Genomic DNA, 23868 nt, shown 5'->3' on the forward strand with positions numbered 1-23868 from the left:
AAAGGGACACCCCGGGAGTAGGTAAACATTTCATTCTCTTTCATTATTTCTTACTGTTACAATCTAAACCTCCCTCAATTCCTGACTTAAGCATCAGAGTGATCTCCCAGAGTACACCCCGGGTCTTCCAAACTATTGTTGTTTGAATTCTTACAGGTGGTCACAATTAAAGATTGATCCACGTGAGCCACTCAGTTTTTGATAGCAACAGTTGGCGTCATCTATAGGAATCAAGAGGTTTTCCATCTTTGGCCATTGTCGTATCACATAACTCCAAATCAAAACCCACTGCTGGAAATCAATCACCCCATTCTATTCATTCTATTCCAATAGACAATTCATTACCAAGTATGCCTCTAAGTGAATTTTTAGCTTTCCAAATGACGGTGGAATGTTCACTATGATTCTACACCAAAGAAATGATCGTATGGAACATGTTCCAGAAGATGCCCAAATAGAAGCAACACTCAATGGGAAGGCAATGACTCCACAAGAATTTTTTGTAAAGGTATCAAACCCAGCTAAAAAGGTAGAAGATGCAAACAATATAGGCATTTATGAGCAGCGGTCCTAAGATTTGGAGGAAAAGTTCAGAAAAATTGACCAACTAGAAAAACTGGTGAAGGAGTTACGCAACTATCACTCTATAGGGGAATCATCAACCAAATCTTCAGACCCTCTTTTTACTAAAGAGGTAATTGAGATTCCTTTGCTAGATAAGTTTAAGAGGCCAAACATTGAAGGGTATGATTGGTTGTCAAATCCTTTAGACCACCTTGATACCTTTAGAGTATTGATGCAATTACTTGCCTTACATAATCATATGTCGAGCATTGTAGAAACTCTAAAGGGCAATGTTAGGGCATGGTATCAAACTTTAACATCCGACTCCATTGGGTCCTTTTCTGAGATGGTGCAACAGTTTATAGGGCATTTTGTCAGCAATCATGAAATAGCAAAAATTTCAGCCCATTTGATGAGTCTTGTCTAAGGGGAGTAAGTGTGCTACTTTAGATCATGGAGTAGTAATAGTAGCTTTGATGCCGCTTTTCCCTTTTTCCTTCTTGGTGATTATTGTAACAACTCGAAAATCTATATCTTTTTTGTAATAAAATAAACTGCAAAATATAACATTATGATACTCTCATATAATATAATATAACATCTCATGCCCCAAGCGAGCACTGAGGAAAATCTGATTATATTACACACCTATGTAGCGGAAAAATATAAAATTGTTCATCCATATAAACAATACCAGAATTTAGTAACTCTTCCCAAACCATACATACATATTTACACATCACCCCAGTATCATCCATTCAAAAATACAATCTCCTAAATACACTTACCCTACAGACAGGGTAGTGTAGTCGTCTTCTCTATCTGCGAGCCTGATCCGCTTACCTAATTAGGTCACCTAAAAATATTAAATCACTGGAATGAGACAACGCTCAGTAAGAGAAAATATGTTATTACTAGTGTGTAGCAACTGAGCTTATATAAATATTATACTAATAAATATATGAAACTAAGTTTAACTGATAAAACAATACATTGTATAACTCACACCTATGCTTTAAAATACAACTGTAGCATCGAAGTTTTCTATTTATTCATACTTTTAGTAATATAATATATATGTTGTTGTTCTATAAAGCTATATACATATAGATCACTATAATAGTAATACCCTGGAAAATTGTACGTCATGATTTAACTTCTCATGACAGGGTTGTGCGGCCCGTAGGCGGGACTTAACTCTGGTTGGCTTACCAGGTAAGTCAACTATAACTCTACCAATCCTCAGCTCGGCCAATCTGCAACCTCTCCGAGGCACGATACTGGTATCTACCTCGTCAAACCGGCCACCTTAACTCAATCTTCTGGGGAGTCTGCAATCCCTCCAGATATAGTTGGCGAAAACCTTCCACACACTATCTAAGATGTGTGGTTGCACTCTAATCTATAATGGCAACGATACCGTGCTTTGATAACTGAATATTTACTGAACTGATTCATCAGGGTCTGATACTATATAGTATTAGTATACATAATTATCTTACTATTTCATCATGATTCTAAAATAACCATAACACCGAAAGCTAATCTGAAAATACATACTATAATATCTGTACTGTATAAATTGTAATACCATAGTGTTATGGAAAACAACCATAATACCGAAAACTGATATAAAAATACTGTATTATCTGAATTGTATAAACTGTAATAACATAATGTTATGGTTTTAGTATTTTGGAAATCATGGTAATCTACATATGCTATAAAATATCTGGTTTTAGTACTTTTATCTCGAATAGAGATGTCAAATTCCTGGAGAAGTAGAATCCATCTGATCAACCTGGGTTTAGCATCTTTCTTTGCTAACAAATATTTTAGAGTAGAGTGATCAAGAAAAATAATAATAGGTGATCCAATGACATAAGAACAAAATTTTTCTAAGGCAAATGCAACAGCTAACAATTCCTTCTCAGTAGTGGTATAATTTTTCTGAGCATCATTCAAAGTTCATCTTGCATAATAAATGACAGACAACTTGTTATCAATTCTTTGACCCAGAACAACACCAAGGGTGTAGTCACTAACATCAGTCATGATTTCAAATGGCAAGTCCCACCGAGGAGGTTGCATGCTAGGCGCAATAGTTAAATTTTTTTTAGTGTTTCAAAAGCTTGTTAACATTCATCAATTCACAAAAATTCAGTTTCATTCTCAATAAAGTACACAATGGTTTATCAATACTACTAAAACCCTGAATAAAATGCCTATAGAAGTCGGCATGACCAAGGAAATCAGCTCTTAGATCCCTAACTGTCTTAGGGACAGGTAACTGGGAAATCAGCTCTACCTTGGCCCTATCAACCTCTATACCATGCTCATAAACCAAATGACCAAGTATTAAACCACTACTTACCGTAAATTGATATTTTCCCAATTCAAAAGCAAATTCTTTTCCTCACATCAATAGCGGCCAAATTTTTATCAAAGGACTTATCAAACACAGAAAAATTATCCATAAAAATTTCACACATGTCATCTAACATATCAGAGAAAATACTCATCATACAGCACTGGAAAGTAGCAGGTACATTACATAGACCGAATGGTATTCTGCAAAAGGCGAAGGTACTGAAGGGACAAGTGAAGGTAGTTTTCTCTTGATCCTCAGGTGCTACAACAATTTGATAATAACCAGAAAATCATCCAAAAAATAGTAAAAGGAATTACCAGCTACTTTTTCGAGTATTTGATCTAGTAAAGGTAGCGGGAAGTGATCTTTTCGGCTAATCGAATTCAATTTACGATAATTAATGCACATTCTCCAACATGTTACTTTCCTAGATTGGATCAATTTTCCATTAGAATTTTCAATGACAGTCAAACCAGATTTTTTTTTGAACTACCTGTGTCGGGCTTACCCATTTGCTGTCGGAGATAGGGTAGATGATATCAGCAGCTAATAATTTCAGCACTTCGTTCTTTACCACCTCCTTCATGGTTGGAGTGCAAATCGAGGGGTCGATACCCTTGATGTTTGTAATGGTCCATCATATCGCTCCGTGATGCTTCCTTAGTGCCTGCAATAGCTCAGTTTCCTATTTAAGAGTAAGGCGAGAAGAAATTATCACAGGGAATGTGTCATCTATAGGACCCAGTAAAACATATTTTAGCTCTTCAGGCAATGGTTTCAGTTCGAGTCTTCGAATTTCTTTTTCTGATGATTTCATAATTTTCGGCAGATTAATGGCCTCAAATGTTGGCTTACGCCAACTACTTGTGTAACTTGCATCCAACACGTGAGGGGTACCATCTATCTTTGGAATCTACCCCTTCGATCCTGGCAGTTTTTCATCAAACTCCTCAAGCTATTTAGAAGAGTCATTTTCAAATGCACCATCAACATCAAGTACTGACAGTAGCTCTAAAATATCTAAATTATCTATTACATCAACAGTGTTTCTGCGTCATCGCACCCACTTGACATCTTGTGAGCATTGAATACGTTCATTTCCAATGTCATGTTCCCAAACGTGAGCTTAAGTACTCCGCTTTGACAATTAATCAGAGCATTAGAAGTAGCAAGGAATGGTCGCCCAAGAATAAAAGGGGTCTGATATATGGTGGAAACAGGCTGTTGCATGTCTAGAACAACGAAATTCACAGGGTAGTAAAATTTGTCAACCTGAACCAATACATCCTCAATAACGCCTTGCGGAGCTTTAATAGATCTGTCTGTCAACAGTAACATCATCGTAGTTTTCTTTAGCTCACCTCAACCTAGTTGTTCATATATCGAAAACGGGAGCAAGTTCACACTACTCCCTAAATCAAGTAGAGCTCTCCCGATACGAGATTCACCAATCATGATCGAAATGGTGGGAGAACTAGGTTCTCTAAGCTTCTGCGGAGTCTGACTCAATATCAATGCACTAGCTTGTTCAGTCAAGAAAGCCTTTTTCTTCACGTTCAATTTCCATTTTACTGTGCATAGGTTTTTCAAAAATTTTGCATATGCAGGGCTTTGTTGTATGGCCTCTAGAAGTGGAATTTTGATCTTTACCTCTTTGAATGTTTCTTGGATCTCAATGTGATACTTATTCTTTTGACTAGATGTTAACCACTAAGGATAGGGTACCATAGGTTGATACTGTGACAACCCGAATAAAAATGGAATTTAAATAATAAAGAGGAAGGGAAATGAAAACAGTAACAGAAGGAGGAAGTCAACTTTGCATTCGTCTACGACGTTGCACTTTGGAAGGAATAACCAAGGGGAATCATTAGGGCTTTGTTGACGAATACATGGGATTCGTCGACGAGGGTTTAAAAGAATTCATCGACGAAGACTGAATTTCGTCGACGAAGAAATACCGAGAGAGGTTTTGAGCCGACTGAACTTCGTCAACGAGGATTGAATTTCATCGATGAAATTATTAAAGGATTCATCGACAAATGACATGGCTCGTCAACGAATCTAGTTCTATAAATATCAAAAATCTGAGTTTTAACTTCACAATTAAGCTAACTCTCTCCTCTCTCTCTCCCTTTCGGCTCTCTCTCTCTCTCTCTCTCTCACATCTATTTTGGGTCAGATTTACACTGGATCGACAATCCGAAGTCACCACGATGCTCCTGGGGAAGTTCTCTCCAAATCTTTCAGAGCGGATCATTGGCGAAAGCAAGTTGGAAATCATCCCTAAGTTGAGGTAAGACTTTTTAAGTCAAATTTTGTCTTGTAGTAGTTATAGGAAATGATAAACACGCGAAAATACTGAGGTTTAATACTGAAAATTTTCAGTTTCAGGGTATTGATCAGGAAGTTCTACGGGGGTTAGAGTAGGATATTTTATGGGCTTTCTCAGTAGCCAAGTAAGGGAATAAACTAAAGCAGTTACTTTTCACGCAAATTATTATTATTTATGAGTAACTTGATTTCCTGAAAGTATTTACAATATTTGAATATTATGGAATAAATGTACGTTTGAGAACAATACTACTAATGTGATGAAACGTATATATATATATATATGAGATGCCAGAAATTATGATTTTTAGAATATAATGTATGGTTTTATACAGCAAATGTGTGGCATGAATATTATTTTCCATGGAAGAATATCATGATACGACGATGATACGAATGAATTAAGTTTTCTGAAATTATAAAAGAGTACAGTATATTATGATGATTTTGAAATGCATGACAATTGATTTAATTTCAGAACAATATGTATGATATGTTCGGCACGAGGCAGTAATTATGATATGTTCGGCACGAGGCCGTAATTATGATATGTTCGACGCGAGGCCATAATTATGATATGTTTGGCATGAGGCCGTAATTACGATATGTTCAGCACAAGGCCGTAATTATAAAAGATGCTATATAATCATGTACTATATGTTATCAGAACCCGGATGTTAGTTTAGTTTAGTTCAGGAGCTAGGTATCGTAGCTATATATGTAGACCAGATATCTATGTTCAGATTAGTGTTAACCACCCCACGAGGGGGTAGGAGATGGATAGTTGATGTGACTTTTAGTAGAGTGTGGACGTCCACCTGGCAATCCGGACCAGGGGTGTGGCGGACTCATCGTACTAACAGACATATTTGATTCGGCAGTGGTCGGCCAGCCATTGTCGAGTCCCGCCTTTGAGCTACACAACCCGTCATGAGGGGCAATACATGACATTAGCTAGCTATTCATCCTGGGTATGTTTTCAGTATTATCAGTATAACAGATGTTTTATGTACGATATGATTTATTAGCAAGTATGAAAGGATATGATTATTCAGTATGTGATAAATGCGATATATGAAATGTATTGTATATGTATAATTGCTTTAAATGTTCATGTTGTTACACAACTGTATTTATTTTATTTTCCCTTACTAAGATGTGTCTCACCCCTAACATTAATAAATTTTTTAGGAGACCCTGAGTGACCGGCGGGTCGTGGCCGCCATTGAGTCAGTGATATTATCCCGTTAGGAGGGTAAGATTTTGTACAAGGGTCAGGTTTTGTGTTTGATCTTAGAGTTATTTTGATGTTTTGGAGGATGTATATAAACACAGTTTTATGATGTTATAGTAAACTCTGGTGTTATATCTTATGGATGAATGATTTACATTTTATGCTTGCTACTGCTTAGGTTTTCGCTTTGATTGACAGGTGTCCCCGTTACCCACAGGTTTGGGTTGACTTTTCCATTTATTATGTTACATTTCATTTTAAGAAATTGAGGTCATTACAAATACTCCTTAACTGGATCATCCTCTTTATTATCTAACTTTGTTAAACTTAAGCTGGCTTCATCTGATTTTCTTTTCCCTCATCTGTCTCAGCTGTCGCTTCAGGTGTTGGAGTAACTGTTTGTTTATCAGTGGGCATTTTAGGACAGACAACTTCTTTTCCGCTTCTTAAGGTAATAACTATTTTAGTTGACTCAAAAGCATCCCCTGAAACATTGTACACCGGTTGCTGTTGCTGTCTATATACCTGGGGATTAGGCTAAGGCTGTGCAAGAAATTTCGCTTTTTCTAGGGTATTCAGCTGTGTACTAATCTTATTCAAGACATCTATCAATTCTCCAGTGGTCGTGGCATGAAGCTGCATGAATTCCTGGAACATGTTTGTCATATGCGCCATGCTATCATTAGGAGATTTCTTTGCTAGAATAGGAGCTAGAGTTGGTTGGAATCCCAGTGGTGCGTAGCTCTGAGAAATCTATTGCGGCTGATACTGCGGTTGAAGAATTGCAACTGGGTGATATGTCGGTTGCGGAGGCGGTGCATAAGGTTGAGGAACTTGTTGAGACCGTGAGGATGATGGACCAGGCTGATTATTCCTCCATGAGAGGATCAAATGATTCCTCCATCCTGGATTATAAGTGTTCGGGAACGGCTGATTCTAAGTTTTGTTGACCCAATTCGCCGATGACACCCGATCAGATCTACTCTCTTGCCATACTGGTAGTAATTGACAGTCCTGAAGTCTGTGGTCTGAGGTCTCACAGATAAAGCAATCTTGTCACGCTCCGAACCCGAAAATGGGACCCAGGGGTGAAAATGTAAACCAACAAATCTCTATATCATACAAAACATCTAAAGATACAGTACAAAGGATGAGGGTCCGACCCCGTGGGGTTCCCAGGCACCCCATACACATCCAAACATAACAGAACATACGCAGCGGAATAAGGTCTTACTATATACATACAGTACCATACCAGAGTCTATAAAAGGACAAAATCAAGGTTTCATCAAACAACGTACAATTAGGTGCCTAATACATCTCAAAATGAAAACCCACAAAATACAAGTCCTAGCATTTACCCAAGCGCTACTCGCAGTACACTGGCCACTACGCTCCGTACATCAGGACACTAATTCTGGTTACTCGAAGGACTTGTAAAAATGTACGTATAGTAGGGGTGAGACACCACTTAGTAGGGAAGAACACAGGTTATATCGGTGTGTGGCATTTGAGTGTTATCATGATACAATATACACACAGTTAAATTGTAACGCCCCAACCTGTGTCTGCCATGGAGCACTACATCTCTCCTCCTCCACCTAGACCAGACAACAGGAGGGCAGACCTTATCAGACTAATGACTGACCTCACAAACCAATACGTGCCCTTTTCGGTGTGTTTTGTCCTCACTCACACACTTCCTGAGAAAACTTCCTAGGTGGTCACTCATCCCAAGATTGCTCCAAGCCAAGCACGCTTAACTATGGAGTTCTTATGGGAAAGCTCCCGAAAAGAAAAGTGCACCTTGTTGATATGGGTAGTAACATCTAGTCTTTTAAGCCTTTTCATCCATGGGGTATCACATAAATGCAGTCCAGTACAAATTTTACACAGTGCATACACGCGCACACACACATGATCAGCAATCTCGGTGTCGTCACACCCATTGGCCCGAAGCCAGCCCACGACATATGGCGTTGGCTAGTAGCCAACCCGCGTAACACGGCACCACCAGCACGTTGCTAGTCCCCAACTCCTATGGCATCGTACCGGCACTAAACTGGTGGATCCACACCCCCTTCGGCCTGATCTGGCAGAATAGGCTCACGCCCTCAGATATAGAGCCGGACACTCTCAGTACCTGGAACAATTCAGAACCATGTTCCTACTAGCATTGTAGTGACCCGAAGAATAATAACATTTTAATAATAATAAGAGGGAGAGAAATAGAAACAGAAATAGAAGGAGGTCATAGACTTCGTCGACGAATACAAGGCTTCATCGACGAGTGCGTAAAGAAATTCGTCAACGAATACAGGACTTCGTCGATGAGAAAATACCGAGAGACGATTTTGGGTTGCTCTGAAATTCGTTGACAAATACAGGGTCTCGTCAACGAATTTAATGAAAGACTTGTTGACGAGGTAACGTGTCTCATCGACGAATCTGACCCTATAAATAGCTAAAAACTAGATTTTTATCACATTTTTACGTCTCTCTCTCTCTCTCCTCTCTCTCCCTACATCACTCTCTCACTTCTCTCTTCATTTTCGGCCCCACTAGTCACCAGATTGACGATCCGAAGCCACCACAATGCTCCTGGTGAAGTTCTCTAAAAGTCTGCCGGAGCGGATCGTTGGGGAATCAAAGTTGGATTTCATCCCAAATTCAAGGTAAGACATTTTAGCCTATTTTTGGCCTTATGGTAGTTATAAGAAATGATGTAGGCGATGAAATACTGATATTTAGTTCTGAAAAATATTATTTTCAAGGTGTTTTGTAGGAGGCTCTGCGGGTGTTAGGCTAGTATTCTATAGGGGCTTTTCAGTAGTCAGGTAAGGGAAATATGTTATGTTAGGTTTTTTTTTTGAAATATTATACACTTTATTAAATGAAGAAAATTATGTATTATAGTATCGTGTGGCTTGTGAATATGAATATAGTACGGAGATACATTTTACGATATTTTAGTATTCTGATTTTACGATATTTCAGTACCATGATTTCATGAACCTCAATACCATGATAATATGAATATCAGTATTATAATCATGTAGTTTTAGTACTATGATTATGCAGATGACAGTGTTATGATTATACAGTTCTCAATACTACGTACGAACTACAGTTACAGTTTATGCAGCATCATGGTTATTTCAATATTTTAGAATCATGGTAAATCATATAGATATATATATATATATATATATATAGAAATATATTATATGATATCAGACCCTGTTGGACTTGCAGCTACAGAGCACAGTACCGTTGCCACATATACTATGTTACTTATTAGTACAACCACCTATTTAGATAATACGTGGTAAGGTCAATCACCTAATCCCTTGAAGAGGTTAGGCTCCCCATCCAGATATGGGTTGAGGTGGGCAGATTGACCGATGGAGTATAGTGATTTATTCCTGATCAGCTAGCCAGGGTAAATCCCGCCTATGGGCCGCACAACCCTATCATGAGGGAGTAAGTCATGACACACATATAGTCTCAGGGAACATTTTCAGTTATTATTACGTATGTATAGATTTGCAGAAACAGGGAACATATTTACTTATACTAGAAGTATTTTGAATAATAATCTCCAATACTGTCATATTAAGCAATAGGGACAGAGATGGTGGATTTTATTACTTATACTTTATTTATATATTCAGTTATACATGTTTATTTGAAAACAGATTTTCATGATACTGTAGCTCATTTGCCACACACTAGTAATAAAATATTTCTTCTTACCGAGTGTTGGCTCATCCCAGTATTGAAACATTTTTCAGGTGATCCAAGTAGGCGAGCAGATCAGGCTCGCAGATAAAGGGGCTTTTATACTACCCTGCTAGTGGAGAGTGAGTTCATTTTGGGAGTATTTTTGTATACCCTAGCTAGTTAAAGGTATTTTGGGAACATATGTATGTAAATATTTTGGAAAACATGTAGTACTCTGGTATTGTGTGGTATTGTACATATATATGTCCAAATGATAATGTCTATGTGATTTATGCTTCTCGTTGCTTAGGTTCATGGTTGGGTTTATCCCAGTATGGTATCAGAGTATGTAAATTATCATGATATATATATATATATATATATAATCAGTTTATTAAGCAGGTCGTTATAAGCATTTCAACCAATCACACACACATACATGCTCATATAACCAAACAAACCACACCCATTTGGTAATCTAAAATCATGGTTTTTCAAACATATACAGTTTAAAACAAATCAAGGCACTACCATCCCCATAACACAGTATAAATCAACATATACGCACGGTTTCCAACAAAATCAGGGATGCAGCTCATCCTTCCTTTTCCCAAAACTGTAATCATGAAAAACCCATAGTTTTCCTGTAACAACCTGGAAAATTTTAAATAACTTGAAATTATAAGAAGATAAAAGGGGAGGAGGAATAAGTTGGAAAAAGAGTGTGGCAACAAGAATTCTTCGACGAGGATCTGAATTTCGTTGATGAGGATCTGAATTTCGTTGCCGAGTTCAAGTTCTAGATATTTCTCTGATCCGCTCGGTATTTGCTCATTGACGAGGCTTTGAATTTTGTCGATGAGGATCTAAAGGACTTCGTCAATGAACATGACCCTCCATCGATGAACCCAGCTTATACAGGTTTGGGTCTCTACATCATGAACCACAGTTCTACCGAGTCCGATTTAAAAAATAACCGATATAAACACAATTCTTCTTACCTTTCCCCGAATAGTAAATCCCAAACTCAAAGGTCCCTAAACAGCGAACCGAGTTCCAAAACCTACAAACAACAGTATAGAAAATACTCACAACAATGTTCTCTACTGAACTACCAGATCAAAATTAAAAACCTAGTCTTACCTCTATTTTAAGCCGAAACCCAAAAATCTTCGAAACGAGATTCCGATCCGTAGAACTTGTAGAGAATCCTTCCATGATCCTCGTGGTAACTTTAGATTCACTATTCTCGCAAATCGTGGTAACTTCAGATTCACTATTCTCGTGATGAACAACGAAGAAATCTAGAGAGATAAAGAGTAGGGAGAGTTCTAGAGAGAGAGAGAGAAGATATTTGAGTTTTCTTAGCTTGGAAGCAAAAATACTTCTATTTATAACCCTTTGACTCGAACGTCTTCTTCGACGAGATGGTGTACTCGTCGACGAGGTCATATAGATAGCTCGTCGACGAGATGGTGGATTCGTCGACGAATCCTGATATCTTCGTTTTCCGAAACCCCTCGGCTTCTCCTCGTCGATGAGCCTCTAAACTTTGTCGACGAGAGATATATGAACTTTGTCGATGAACTCTGGCTTCATCGACGAATCTTGCTAAATTCTCAATTTGCCCCTCTCTTATTTATTTAAACTCATATATCACGGTTTGGGTTCTTACAAATCCTCAATTTTTGCTTTTTTTGATTCCATAATCTCTAGTTTCTTAGACAACACAGCAACAAGAGCCTGTAAGTTAGTTTCCTCTTTGACCTCATATCTGCCTCCACCAATGATTGCTCTGAGAGGTTATGCTGCTATTGGTGCTCGTTCATGATGTGTGTTCCATTGTTGGGCACTCTCAGCTAAATAATCTGAGAATGATATAGCCTCATTTGGTTCCTTGCGGAAGAACTCCCCATTGCACATATTCTGGACAAATTGTTTACACGCAGGGATTAGAGCAGTATAAAAATAATTCACTAACCTTCAAGATTTGAATCCGTGGTGTGGACATATGTTCATCAGGACCTTGAATCTCTCCCAGCAAGCTTGGTATTCAGCCCAAAGGTTAGATCGTCTCTTTAGGGAATGTGGTTTAATCTAAAATTTTACGTATTTCCAATCGAAAATAAAAAGTTATCGAACTCATTTCAGATTCAGGGTTTTCAGGATTGTTTGAAATTTCTTTTGATAAATTAAACGAACATGCAAATTAAACCCTAATCTTAGCATGCACTGAATTAAATAACGAGAAACAGAAAACCTATGTCTCAAGCAAGAATTTAAACACACATTTAAATTTCGGAATAAAACTAAAAGTGGTAACTTTAACACGTCACTTAAAACACGCAATAATAAAACTCAATCAAACATAAACGCAAACGATAAAAACTGAACCTTTAACAAAATTAAGAACTTAAATCAAAATCAAACTTAAACGCAAACAAGAACTCAACAAAATTTAACGCTTTAACAACTTAAACGATAACTAAATACGATAAAAATACGAACTTTAATAAGACTAACCCTTAACTAAATCGAATTTCAACAAAATTTAAATTTTAAAGAAACAACTAATTTAATTTCTAAAAACAAAAATATATTTTTTTTCTTTTTGTATTTTAGGAAATTAAACCAAACATTAATCAATTAAAACTAACTTAAGTAAAAATTAAATCTAATGCTAATTATTAATTAAAAAATAAAAATAAATAAACTTTAATAATAATAACACCCAAACAATATTCCAAAAATTAAGACTTTAATTAAAATCTTACCCAAAAAAAAAATAACATTTATTCAATTCTTAAAAGCAATAATAAAAAAAAAATTGAAAGTAAAGGTAAGAAAGAAAAGGAAAAGGAAAAGATGGGAGAGAGGGTTAAGAGATGCAGCAGGAGCCTGGTCTCGGGTGGCTGGAGCAGCCGTGTGTGAAGGTTGCAGCAGGAGCCGTTAGCAGTGGCTGAAGCAACAGGAGCCTGGTCTTGGGAGGCAGGCCAAGCTGGAGACTGGTGGCTGGGCTTCTCGGAGTGGCTCACGGCAACAGAGCAGTGGCTGAGAGGCTCGCAGTTGCAGCAGCACACAACTAACACAGCAGAGATGGCAGTTGGTGGCTCGGGTGTTCTGGAGATGCATCCGCAGTGTGCAGGGGGCTCTCGATTAGGGAGTTTAGAAGGGAGAAGCAGTTGGGGGATAAAAGAGAAGGGAAAGAAAAAAATTGAACTGAGAAGAGAATGAGAAGAGAGATAAGAGGAAGAGAAGGACTGTGGCCAAGAGAAAAGGAGAAAGCAAGGGAAGAGAAAGGGAGAGAAGGGAGAAGAGAAGGAGTAGAGAGGGGGTGTGTCGGACTTGGAAGAAGAGAGAAAGAAATATAAAAGGGGAAGGGGGGAGGCTGCCCTATGCCCAGCAAGGATACCCGATCCAAATGCATGGTTAGGTCACATCAAATATATATATATACATATATATATATATATAATTTTATTTTTCTTTTCCTTCTTTCTTCTTCTTTTTATTTCTTAGCGAACGAACCCCTTTGTGACTCTTATGGAGCCCATTTCTCTCAAAACTTAAAATATGGAAAATGTAGATAATATTCTCATCTTTTTTCAGGATTTTGAATCGTCTTGATCAAAGTTCGGACAAGAAAATTATGCCCAAATTACGAACTGATACCGGTTTTAACTCCCGAAAATTTTCTTGCAATAAAAAAAATGTCAAAAATTCATGAAGTACTTAATAAAACCCAAATATTACAATTAGGACATCGTGTTAAAATATTGAGAGTAATTAGTTATTTAATTAAAAATATAAGTCTCAATGCATGAATTAAAATACCTAATTACGCAGTTTAAGTGCGTAATCAATGATCTAATAAATGAAAAGTAAAATTTAAGAATTAGGAAAGATAACAAAATATTACCAAGCATATTATATGTAAAACTTTTTAAAATTACATAAATTAATTTTTTTCAAAATAATATAAACATGAAGATAATTTAATAGTAGACATTTCCATCTCCAATCAAATGATCAATTTTGCCACTAAGATCCTCAAAAAAATCAGAAACATCAAAATCAACATCCAAAGAAAACTAACCTATTATCTAGATAATCATCCATATAAATTATACATGTTTTACAACAGGAAAACACTTCTCATTTAAATTTTATGATTGGTTTGATTTAGGGAATATCAATTTATTGAAATAAAATAGAATATAATTTAAATTTTAAGAATTAGAGGAATAGTTCTTTTTTATAAATATTGATGGTTGGATTTTGTAGGACTTTTGGGTTTGCAACTCCATTCAAAGACCCAAGTTAAATAGAGGGTGATATAGGATGGAAACAAGAACCAGTCCCTACAAATAGAACTTGCTGCTACAAACTTAAAATTCAATCACAAACAACAAATACCAAATTTAACAAGGAAAATATTTTCCAATCAAAGAATAGATATCAAGGAGCCATAAGGCCAACAAAAAATTCTAGTACGAACAAATTTAGTTACAAGACTAGTTCCAACAATCACCAATAAATAACTCGGCAACAATAGCATCGATGGAAGAGAAGCAAAACTTGATTAGTAAAATAAGGAAATAGAGAAATTTTTCCAAGACAAAGCTATTGTCATGAATAGAAACGACTGAGCTATGAAGTCCAAATAAAAATTTGTATCATTCAGAAATTAGATATTGATTCTCTACCTGTTGTCTAAGGTTGAGCCATATTGAACAACAAATGACCTTTGATCAAGATTGTGCATTGGAAAAGCAAGCAAATTTTTTTTTGCACACAAACTTTTCTTTTGGTTCTCGCCTTTTCTACTCTTACTTGTTAATACCCATTTAACAAAAAAATTAAAAAGCCTAATGCAGATTTGTTCTCCTCACTTAAAAGAAACAAGTGTAATTTGGGCCTTTCTCCACATTGAGTGGTATAATAAAAATTGAATATGAACCAAAAAAGAAAAAACAAGGCCCAAATTTTAAATTGCCCTGTCATAGGCAAAAGATGGGTAACAGAAATGATGGCTTTATTGAATGGACTATGAAGAAAGAAAAAAATTGTTGAAAGAAATTTTGTATGTTAAATTGTACAATAGAGGGTCTATTTATATGCGAATGAAGTCAAACAATAATAGAAAGATAATAAATACAAAGAATCAAATCAGAATAAAATAAGCATAAAATCAATATATTCTAACATCCCCCCTCAAACTCGAGATGATGAAGTCAACTTGAGTTTAGAATTAAGATCATGTAGTCGACCAGGGGGATGAGATTTCGTGAAAATATCGGCAAGTTGATCTTCAGAGGAGACAAATCGAAGATGTAGGGTGCCCTACTAAAGGTGGTGCCGAATGAAGTGACGGTCAATTTCAATATGCTTGGTATGTTCATGGAAGATATCATTGTGAGCGATCTGGATGACACTCTAATTATCACAATAAAGAGGGGAACTAGTTGTCTGAGGAACACCCATGTCTGTCAAAAGCTATTGTAACCACAAAAGTTCAGCTGTAGTATCAGCAAGGGCACGGTACTTAGCCTCAGTACTGGATCAGGCAACAACAATCTGCTCCGTACTACACCAAGAAATGAGAGAAATCTCGAGTAAGAAACAATAACCTGTGGTGGAGCGACGATCGGTAGGGTCACCGACCCAGTCAGCATCAAAATTATATTTACCCATTTGATAAAAAAAAAAAAAAAGAGTGGAGCTTAAGAGATGAGAGCAAAGAAAAGTGAAGGCCATGAAACAAAGTCCCCGTGACATAGCGTAAGATGCGAAGAACGACAACATGGTGAGTAGAGCGAGATGCACTCATAAACTGGCTAACCAAGTGAACCGCATAGGAAATGTCTGGGTGGGTAATAGTGAGATAGATGAGACTACCAACCAATTGTCTATACAGAGTAGCATTTGGAAGAGATTCACCATCAGTAGTAAGAAGCCTAATATTAGGCTCAAGTAAAGAAGTGCTTGTTTTACTGTAAGTTAAGCCTGCTTTGGAAAACAAGTCAGACACATACTTGGCTTGAGAGAGATAATAACCATCTTAACTGGAAGTAACCTGAAGACCAAGAAACTAGTTAAACTGCCCTAAGTCCTTCGTCTCAAAATTCTGACTCAAAAAGTACTAAAGATCACGAATACCAGAGAGATCAATCAGTATTACATCCCAATTCAACCTGCCTATATGATTTAGAAAATATGTCCCAACAAAAGAGCCTCACTTGAACTCATGCTCACTAATAAATGTTTCCATGTAGAGCAGATCCATCATCAAAATACAATCTAGTATTTTAAGGTGCAACAAAAATACATTCCAATTAACAAATAACAAATTTCAACTTGTAACCAAATTACTTTGCAACAGAGGTAAACAAATTTCAATTACAGCCCATCTGCAACCCCATCAAAATCTAGAGACCCACTTGCCATTTTCAAATTCAGGAAATGGTATGAATTTGGTGATACCCTAGATGAAACCAAAATAATAATAATGGATACCACAATTCATAAAAATGAAACAACAATTCTGGGAAATAAAATTTTTTGACCAACTTTTCCATTTTATAATTAAAATTCTGCATGGCCTGTTAGCTGATTTAAGGATAAAAAATGGGAATACATGTACGTAAAATGGAAAATGAAATCACCAACTTCCTGATGAATATCCACGCATAAAACTGTGCCGTTAGGTAGCACTGCCGAAGCATGAACCATCCAAAAAAGAAAAAAGAAAAGGGTTCATGTTCACATTCATTATTCTAACACTTATTACAACATATGAAGTGGCCAGCATCAGCAACGCAGAGGACAAAAAAAAAACCCTCAATCTCAATCTTTGGCATCTATCTTTTAAACATCACTGGTCCTGTAAACCGCTGACGCTAGACATACAAACATATTGCTGAAATTGGGATGGAACCTCCTAGCATTTCCTAGACTCCTGGGGCGACCATGCTTTGAAGAACATCTTTTTTTAAGGAGGGGGGGGGGGTGTTCAAATACTTTATTGAAATCAGATTTGTACAGTAATTGACGAAGTTCTGGTGCTGTGCATGTGCAAGTAAGTACTCAAGGCAATGTTCTTCACAGAATTATATAATTCAAGAACTAGAGAACAATGGATTTGTTTCTTCAAATCGTTTCACATATGAAGAGGGGAAGCAGACGGTGTTGGATCAGAAGAGACAGGCCCTCCAATGTAGCCTGCATCAGCAGATCTCTTGGGATATTTGGGGCTATGGCTCGAATTGCTGGGATAACTTTGGACCTCTTCATTTTTAAGGTTGCCCGTGTCCTGAAGCTTCTCCAATGCTGTGACAACCTCATCCATGTTTGGCCGGAATTTGGGTTCTTTAGATAGGCATTGTATTGCAAGGGCAGCTGTCCTGAGAGCTCCACTCAATGAGTATTGGCCCTCAATACGGCTGTCGATAACAGTGAGAATTTTGCGTTTGCTGGTGAGGAGAGGCTTAGCCCATTCAACTAGGTTCTGCTCACCAGCTGGGCGGTTCTTGTCCACTGCTCTTCGACCAGTCAACATTTCAAGGAGAACAACCCCGAAGCTGTATACGTCGCTTTTGGCAGTTAAATGACCTTCCAAAAACACCAGAGAAAGAGAATGAAACAGGGATCAACAGGAGAAAATGAATCCAACTATCTTTAGTTCCAAGCTAAGAAAATTGGTTTGGTGTGCCATGACGCAACAACTCCCCCCCCCCCCCCCCCACTCCCCCAAAAAAAAAAACATCCCAGCCCTTATACACACAGATCAAAGTTTTAGATCAGATGGGTGTTAAAAGCTAGAAATAGAAAAATCTTGGAACAGAGAGACTTACAAATTTGATCTTTTACACAAGTACTGGGATAGGAATGTAGCTGGGAAAGAACAGGAGAAAGTTCCTACTCATCCTGATTATTTCATGCTGCAGGTTAAAAACACTAATTTGAGTTTTTAGCTAAGTCACTGATGTTCAATATAAAAGTTAATTCTTAATGCCTATGATACACTAGTTTTGACTTAACACAGAGGTCTGCATCAGGATGAGAGGTAAAATGATCAACCAAGGCACAAACAGGGGCAGATGAATAGGTGAAACATATGATAGGGTTTTTCACAAGAAACTGGATGGGAGTAGTCAAACAGGAACTTTTATCCAAAACAAGATAAAAAACAAAAAACAAAAACAAAAAACAAAAAAACAAAAACAAAAACAAAAACAAAAAAGAAAACCGAACAAATACCTGTGGCCATATACTCAGGAGCTGCATATCCAAAGGTGCCCATGACCCTTGTGGAGACATGGCTTTTATCGCCCGTTGGACCATCCTTAGCCAACCCAAAATCAGAGAGCTTTGCATCATAGTTCTGTCAGTGTACAATAAAACAGATGTAAGAGATCAGCTAGTGCAGTTTAATTCTTCATGAAGCGAAAAATTGGACAATTGAAAATGCATGACATACCGAATCTAGCAAAACATTAGAAGTTTTGAAGTCTCGATATATCACTTTTGCTTTGTCACTATGGAGAAATGCAAGACCCTTTGCAGCACCAAGGGCAACCTTCATACGGAGGTTCCAAGACAGTGGTTGAAAGTAAGAATTCCCTGTTCCAACAACACTATGATTTCTCAATAACAAGCCAAAAACAAATATTTGAAGTCATGGATAATATTTCTCCACAAGGAAAAGGGAGAAAATAAAGGGGAAAAAAAAAAGAAATGCATTAACAAAAAGGAAATTAAGAACTCACTCCTAAACAGATGATTCTCCAAGCTACCCCGCGGCATGAACAGGTATACCAAAAGCCGGTGATCATCCTCTAAGCAGTAACCAACCAGCTTCACAAGATTAGGATGATGCAGCTGCCCCAGATAATTAATTTCTGCCTATAATGCAAGATGAACTACATAATTAATGCATCATTCCAATCATTTGCAACAACTACCAAGAACAAGAATGATGAGGGATGTTTCAATGGCTTTAGGCTCAGTAGATTTGGGAAAAAAAAAAAGTTATTCGTATATCATTTGCTATTTCCAAAAAAAGAGTTAGTGTTAAAGCTTGATATACATCATTGACCCACAACCTAATAGCTTAAACTTTTAGATAAAGTGATAATCTAACATGATATCAGAGCTGGTTACCAGGAGCTCCTGGGTTCTAGTCTCGTTACCCGCATTTATTCTGTGGTATTTAAAAATTTATTGTGTGTTTATATTTCCACGTGCTGTCAGGCTGCATGTGCAGGGGAGTGTTAAAGCTTGATATACATTGTTAGTTTACAACCTCACAGTTTAAACTTTTAGGTAAAGTAGTAATCTAATACTTAGTCTCTAAAAGTTGGAAAGAATACAAAGAAGGCCTGATCTGATACTCACCAACCATTCCTTGTGACCCTGAAGGCCTTCTTGATTAAGTCTCTTCACAGCAATAACCATGCCAGTTCCGGGTTTGGCAGCCATAAATGAATGCTCATCAATCCACCCCTTAAAGACACAACCGAAACCACCGGTCCCGAGAACACTATCTGGACGGAAGTTCCTAGTGGCTGTTTTAAGTTCATTAAAGGAAAAGCTCTTCAAATTTGATGACTGCAAGATCTCACCCTCGGTCCGAGGAATTGGAGGCACTGAGGCAGATGAGACCTTGCTACTTGAGACACTCGATTCCTTTCTGTTTTTGCTACCATACTTTGACTTCACCCCTACACATATCAATGTCAATGATCTCCATAAACTCATTCATAAATTCAGATCTGAAATGAACCTTCCAACTTATAAACTTGATCCTTAATTAAATCTTTAATGCATCTTCAATGTTATCCAGTAAACAAAATAGTAATTAAATAATCTGAGATTAAGAATTTGAAATATTTTGTATCCTTTTCAACCAGACGAAAAATTGACTTCATCAAGTTCAATAAAACCCTTAAAAGGTGAGATAGAACATCAAAATTGCTAAGAATGCAAATAGGTAATCCTTAGGTAGACAAGTAGTATCAGGGGGACTGGGGGACTGGGGGAGTCTGCACTTGTATCACACAAATAAACCTGCCGACCGAAAGCTAATCGTCTCATTCTATAAGCAATTAAAACAGTAAGCTCCATCACAATAGACAGACTCGATCAATGTTTCTAACAAACATCTAATATAAAGTGATCATAGCAGATATGCTAAAAATTGCAAAAAAAAACAAAGAAAGCCATCATGCGCAGAAATTGAATCGTACACACGCTTAGAAGCAAAAAAAGAAAGCAGTATCGTCTAATTTCGAGCGTAGAATTTCCTCAAAATTGGATAATCTCGGTATAAATGACTCAGAATTTACAAATACGGCAAACCCAGTTCAGAATTCACTCAAAATAAAATCATTTGCGTATAAATGGCTCCGAATTTACAAATACGGCAAACCCAGATCAAAACTGCCAAGGAAGAAACATCACCAAATAAGAAAGAAACAGAAAAAACCAAACAAAAAATGAAACAAACATCGGAGCTGCAACATGTCGGTAGCAGTAGAAATACCCAAATTAAAGTGACGCTCAGCCTTGTTTCGGAAACTCCAGCAAGCCCCCATAGGAAGATATTAGAAGCTCTCTGCTCCTGTCCTGCTTCAGCTGCGGCGGCGGCGGCAGCGGCAGCGGCAGCTATAGATAGATCAGCAGAACTGATAAAGGAGCCCGAGACGGGACGAGACAAAAGTCATGAGACTAAGTGCAGCGAATTTGAATTGAAGCGAACATGCCCAATCCGTGAAAGCTCATACCCGGTTGGGAAGAGGAAGAGATGGCTCGAATGTGAATGCAAAGACTTCGAACTGAGGGTTTATTTCCTCTCATATCTGCCTGCATGGTTTGGTTAGACCTTCGCGAAGGGCAAAAGGTGTGTTGACTTCGCCCTTCATTTCTTTGCAAGCAAGTGGAAATCAAAAGACACAAAATATTTTAAAATACAGAGAGAGAGAGAGAGAGAGAGAGAGAGAGAGGGGCATTAATGGCGGCTTGCTTTGGTCGTCCTCTCTCTCTCTCTCTCTCTGATGACATTTCCCAACGCGGCTGTTATTCTAACTTCTAACACCTAACAGAGCTGTAGCCATTTCCAGCCGTTGGATTGGCAATTTTGCAATGTGCCAAGTTGTCAAAGTTTGAAGGAAATTTATTGGCTGTGACTCCTGTACTCTGCACACTCGTGTTTTGCAATTTGCAATTTGCACCCTGAGATTATATTATGTAATAAAAAAAGTTTAATAAATTGCATAAATGAGCACATATGATATATGAGTAGGTATGTAGCAAATTATTTTTTAAGCCTAAGGACTCTAGTCATATCATGCTACTTTAAACATTATGATGCGGCATCAAAATCGGAAAGTGAAAGTCGTTCATCCATTGACGCATCCCTATTAATTTATTGAAATAAACTCTCAAAGAAAATCGAACTCGTGACATTAAAGTCACCAAAATCACAAATCGACACTTTTATAATTGTTAAAGTGATGTATTCAATATTTGTGTATTTAATATGTAAATAACCTTATAATGCATACATTAATGTGAAAATAAATAAATAAATAAATTATTTATACAAATATAGTAAAATTTTTATGAAGGTTTTAGAAATGTAGTTCTCTCCTTTTTACAAGTAATGAAATATTAAGAGTTTGGAAAAATAGACTTTATATTTTACTTTTACCTTTTAGAATTTATAAATTTCAACTTTTATTTAAAGTTTTTTCTGAAGCTTATAAAATATTAAGAGAAAAAGAGTTTCACTATACTAATTAGTCCTTCCCGTACTAAATAACTTCCTAAATATTTCTTTAAAAAACAAAAAAAAAATTTATTTTCCACTTTAAATTTTAAAAGTTATTAAAAATTATTTTTCAGCTTTTCTATAAAGTTAACTGAAACAGTGGAGCTTATAAAATATTAAGAAAAAAATAAAATACAACCAAAAAAAATAACTTGCACACATTAAGTAATAAAGGAAAGTGGAGACAAATAAAATATATAGTAATTAATTAAGAATAATTTATTTTATAAGTTGAGCTTCTATTTTACACTTCAAAAAATAGAAGTTAACAAGTAGTGTAAGATTCATCTACTATCGGTTTGTCACCTTTTTCTTGCACTTGTCATAGTTTATGAAGTCATAATATGTCATATTTGAACCTATTGTTTCAATCAATGCATATATTGTTTAGATACGAGAGATGTAGCAAGTGATTAGATAACTAGTTTAGAAGTTTGATACTGATGGAAATAAGATATATTTGTCATACGCTTATGTCTAAGCAATAGATGCAAAATTACATGGAACTACTGTCTCCTTTACATATAATTTTTCTCAGAGGAGAAAGGACATTTGGTTAGAACATGAAACTTTTATGTTAGAGATTTCAAATTTAAATATTGGAATGAGTAAATGCAAACATAATATGAAAGATAGAATGTTGGTTATTCCATCTCCATGAACTAGCATTGGCAAAGTAATAAAATTAAAGAATTTAGTTTTTTTTTTTTTGTGTGACTGGCCTAGCATCCATAGATGATACTAATTAACTAAACATGAGAATGGGATATGGTTTAGGACTATTTAGCTCATTCTAATTCTTAGCAAACAAAAAAATACATTCAAAGGTCCATTTGGATTCAAAATTTTATTTAAGTAAAGAAAATAAAATAAGAAGAATACTCATTTTCTATCACTATAATAAGAAAAGAATTCATTTTATGTCCCTATAATATAAATAATTAAAAAAACACTAATATTAGTGATGTTTAGAATCAAATTTTTGTTCACTATTAATTTTATTTCTCACTTTCCTTGATAATCAGCATAAAAAAATAAATTCATTTATAGTTTTCTTTCCTTTACTTCATTTCTCTCACATTTTCCAAGTTCCAAGTGGGAAGTAAGAGAATAATAACATTTTCTATTTTTCTAACAAGAACAAACTTTTTTTTTATTTATTCTATCAAAATGAAAGGGTTTAAAGTTTTTACATATTTATTTGGGTGTGGGAAATTGGGAATAAATTGTTTGAAAAATGAATCAAATACCTCTTAAATACATATATACACACATTGCAACTCCCCGACCCGCCATGTGGGGCTTGGGGTGCTACTTTAGTAACATCTGCATTCCTGATACCATAATTATCATATAAAAGCAGCATAAATAATTTAAACATTCTCCAAAACATTACCAAAGTTCTAAACTACTATCATACATAGAAGTCTCCAATGCCCATATTACAAACCAACATAATAAGATAACTAACTCAGTCCACAAAAACCACTTACTACAACTAAAATAACCAAACCCCGCCCCTTGGCTCGCTAAGCTCGACCCCTGATGTTTCCTGAAAAGTAAAAATGATCGTTGCGGTGAGACACCTCTCAGTAAGACGAATTAAGTTAATATCAGGGTGTGGTCAACATGAGTTTTAGTAGAATCAGAAAATATTCATTTCTTCATTCATCCAAAAATAGCATTAGTGAAATGGTACTCGTACTTATACAGTTGAAAAATATGCATTTACTTCCACAGTATAAACCAGTTCACTGAATAGATAATACCATTTACATAAATCCACATATATGCGTAGAAGACACCCCTGGG

At 36.5% G+C, this 23868-nt stretch overlaps 1 protein-coding gene across 4 annotated transcripts; it reads right to left on the reverse strand.

Annotated features, from left to right (window-relative positions):
• Nucleotides 1-16968: 16968 nt before the first annotated feature.
• On the reverse strand, nucleotides 16969-21288 carry LOC131165325 (receptor-like cytoplasmic kinase 176). 4 transcript variants are annotated; one of them, XM_058123000.1, is made up of 7 exons: nucleotides 21011-21273; nucleotides 20770-20891; nucleotides 19623-19948; nucleotides 18995-19130; nucleotides 18706-18848; nucleotides 18486-18609; nucleotides 16969-17837 (listed from the first exon to the last, which is right to left on the reverse strand). In XM_058123000.1, the coding sequence occupies exons 2-7, from the start codon at nucleotides 20819-20821 to the stop codon at nucleotides 17386-17388; spliced, it is 1233 nt and encodes a 410-aa protein (XP_057978983.1). In that variant the 5' UTR covers nucleotides 20822-20891; nucleotides 21011-21273; the 3' UTR covers nucleotides 16969-17385. The 4 variants fall into 4 exon arrangements, with proteins under 4 accessions (XP_057978983.1, XP_057978982.1, XP_057978981.1 ...); XM_058122999.1 differs by having other exon boundaries at nucleotides 20770-20911; nucleotides 21011-21272; XM_058122998.1 differs by having other exon boundaries at nucleotides 20770-21288.
• Nucleotides 21289-23868: the final 2580 nt, after the last annotated feature.

The sequence above is a fragment of the Malania oleifera genome, chromosome 10, assembly GCF_029873635.1.
Source record: "Malania oleifera isolate guangnan ecotype guangnan chromosome 10, ASM2987363v1, whole genome shotgun sequence".
Classification (NCBI taxonomy): Eukaryota; Viridiplantae; Streptophyta; class Magnoliopsida; order Santalales; family Ximeniaceae; genus Malania; species Malania oleifera.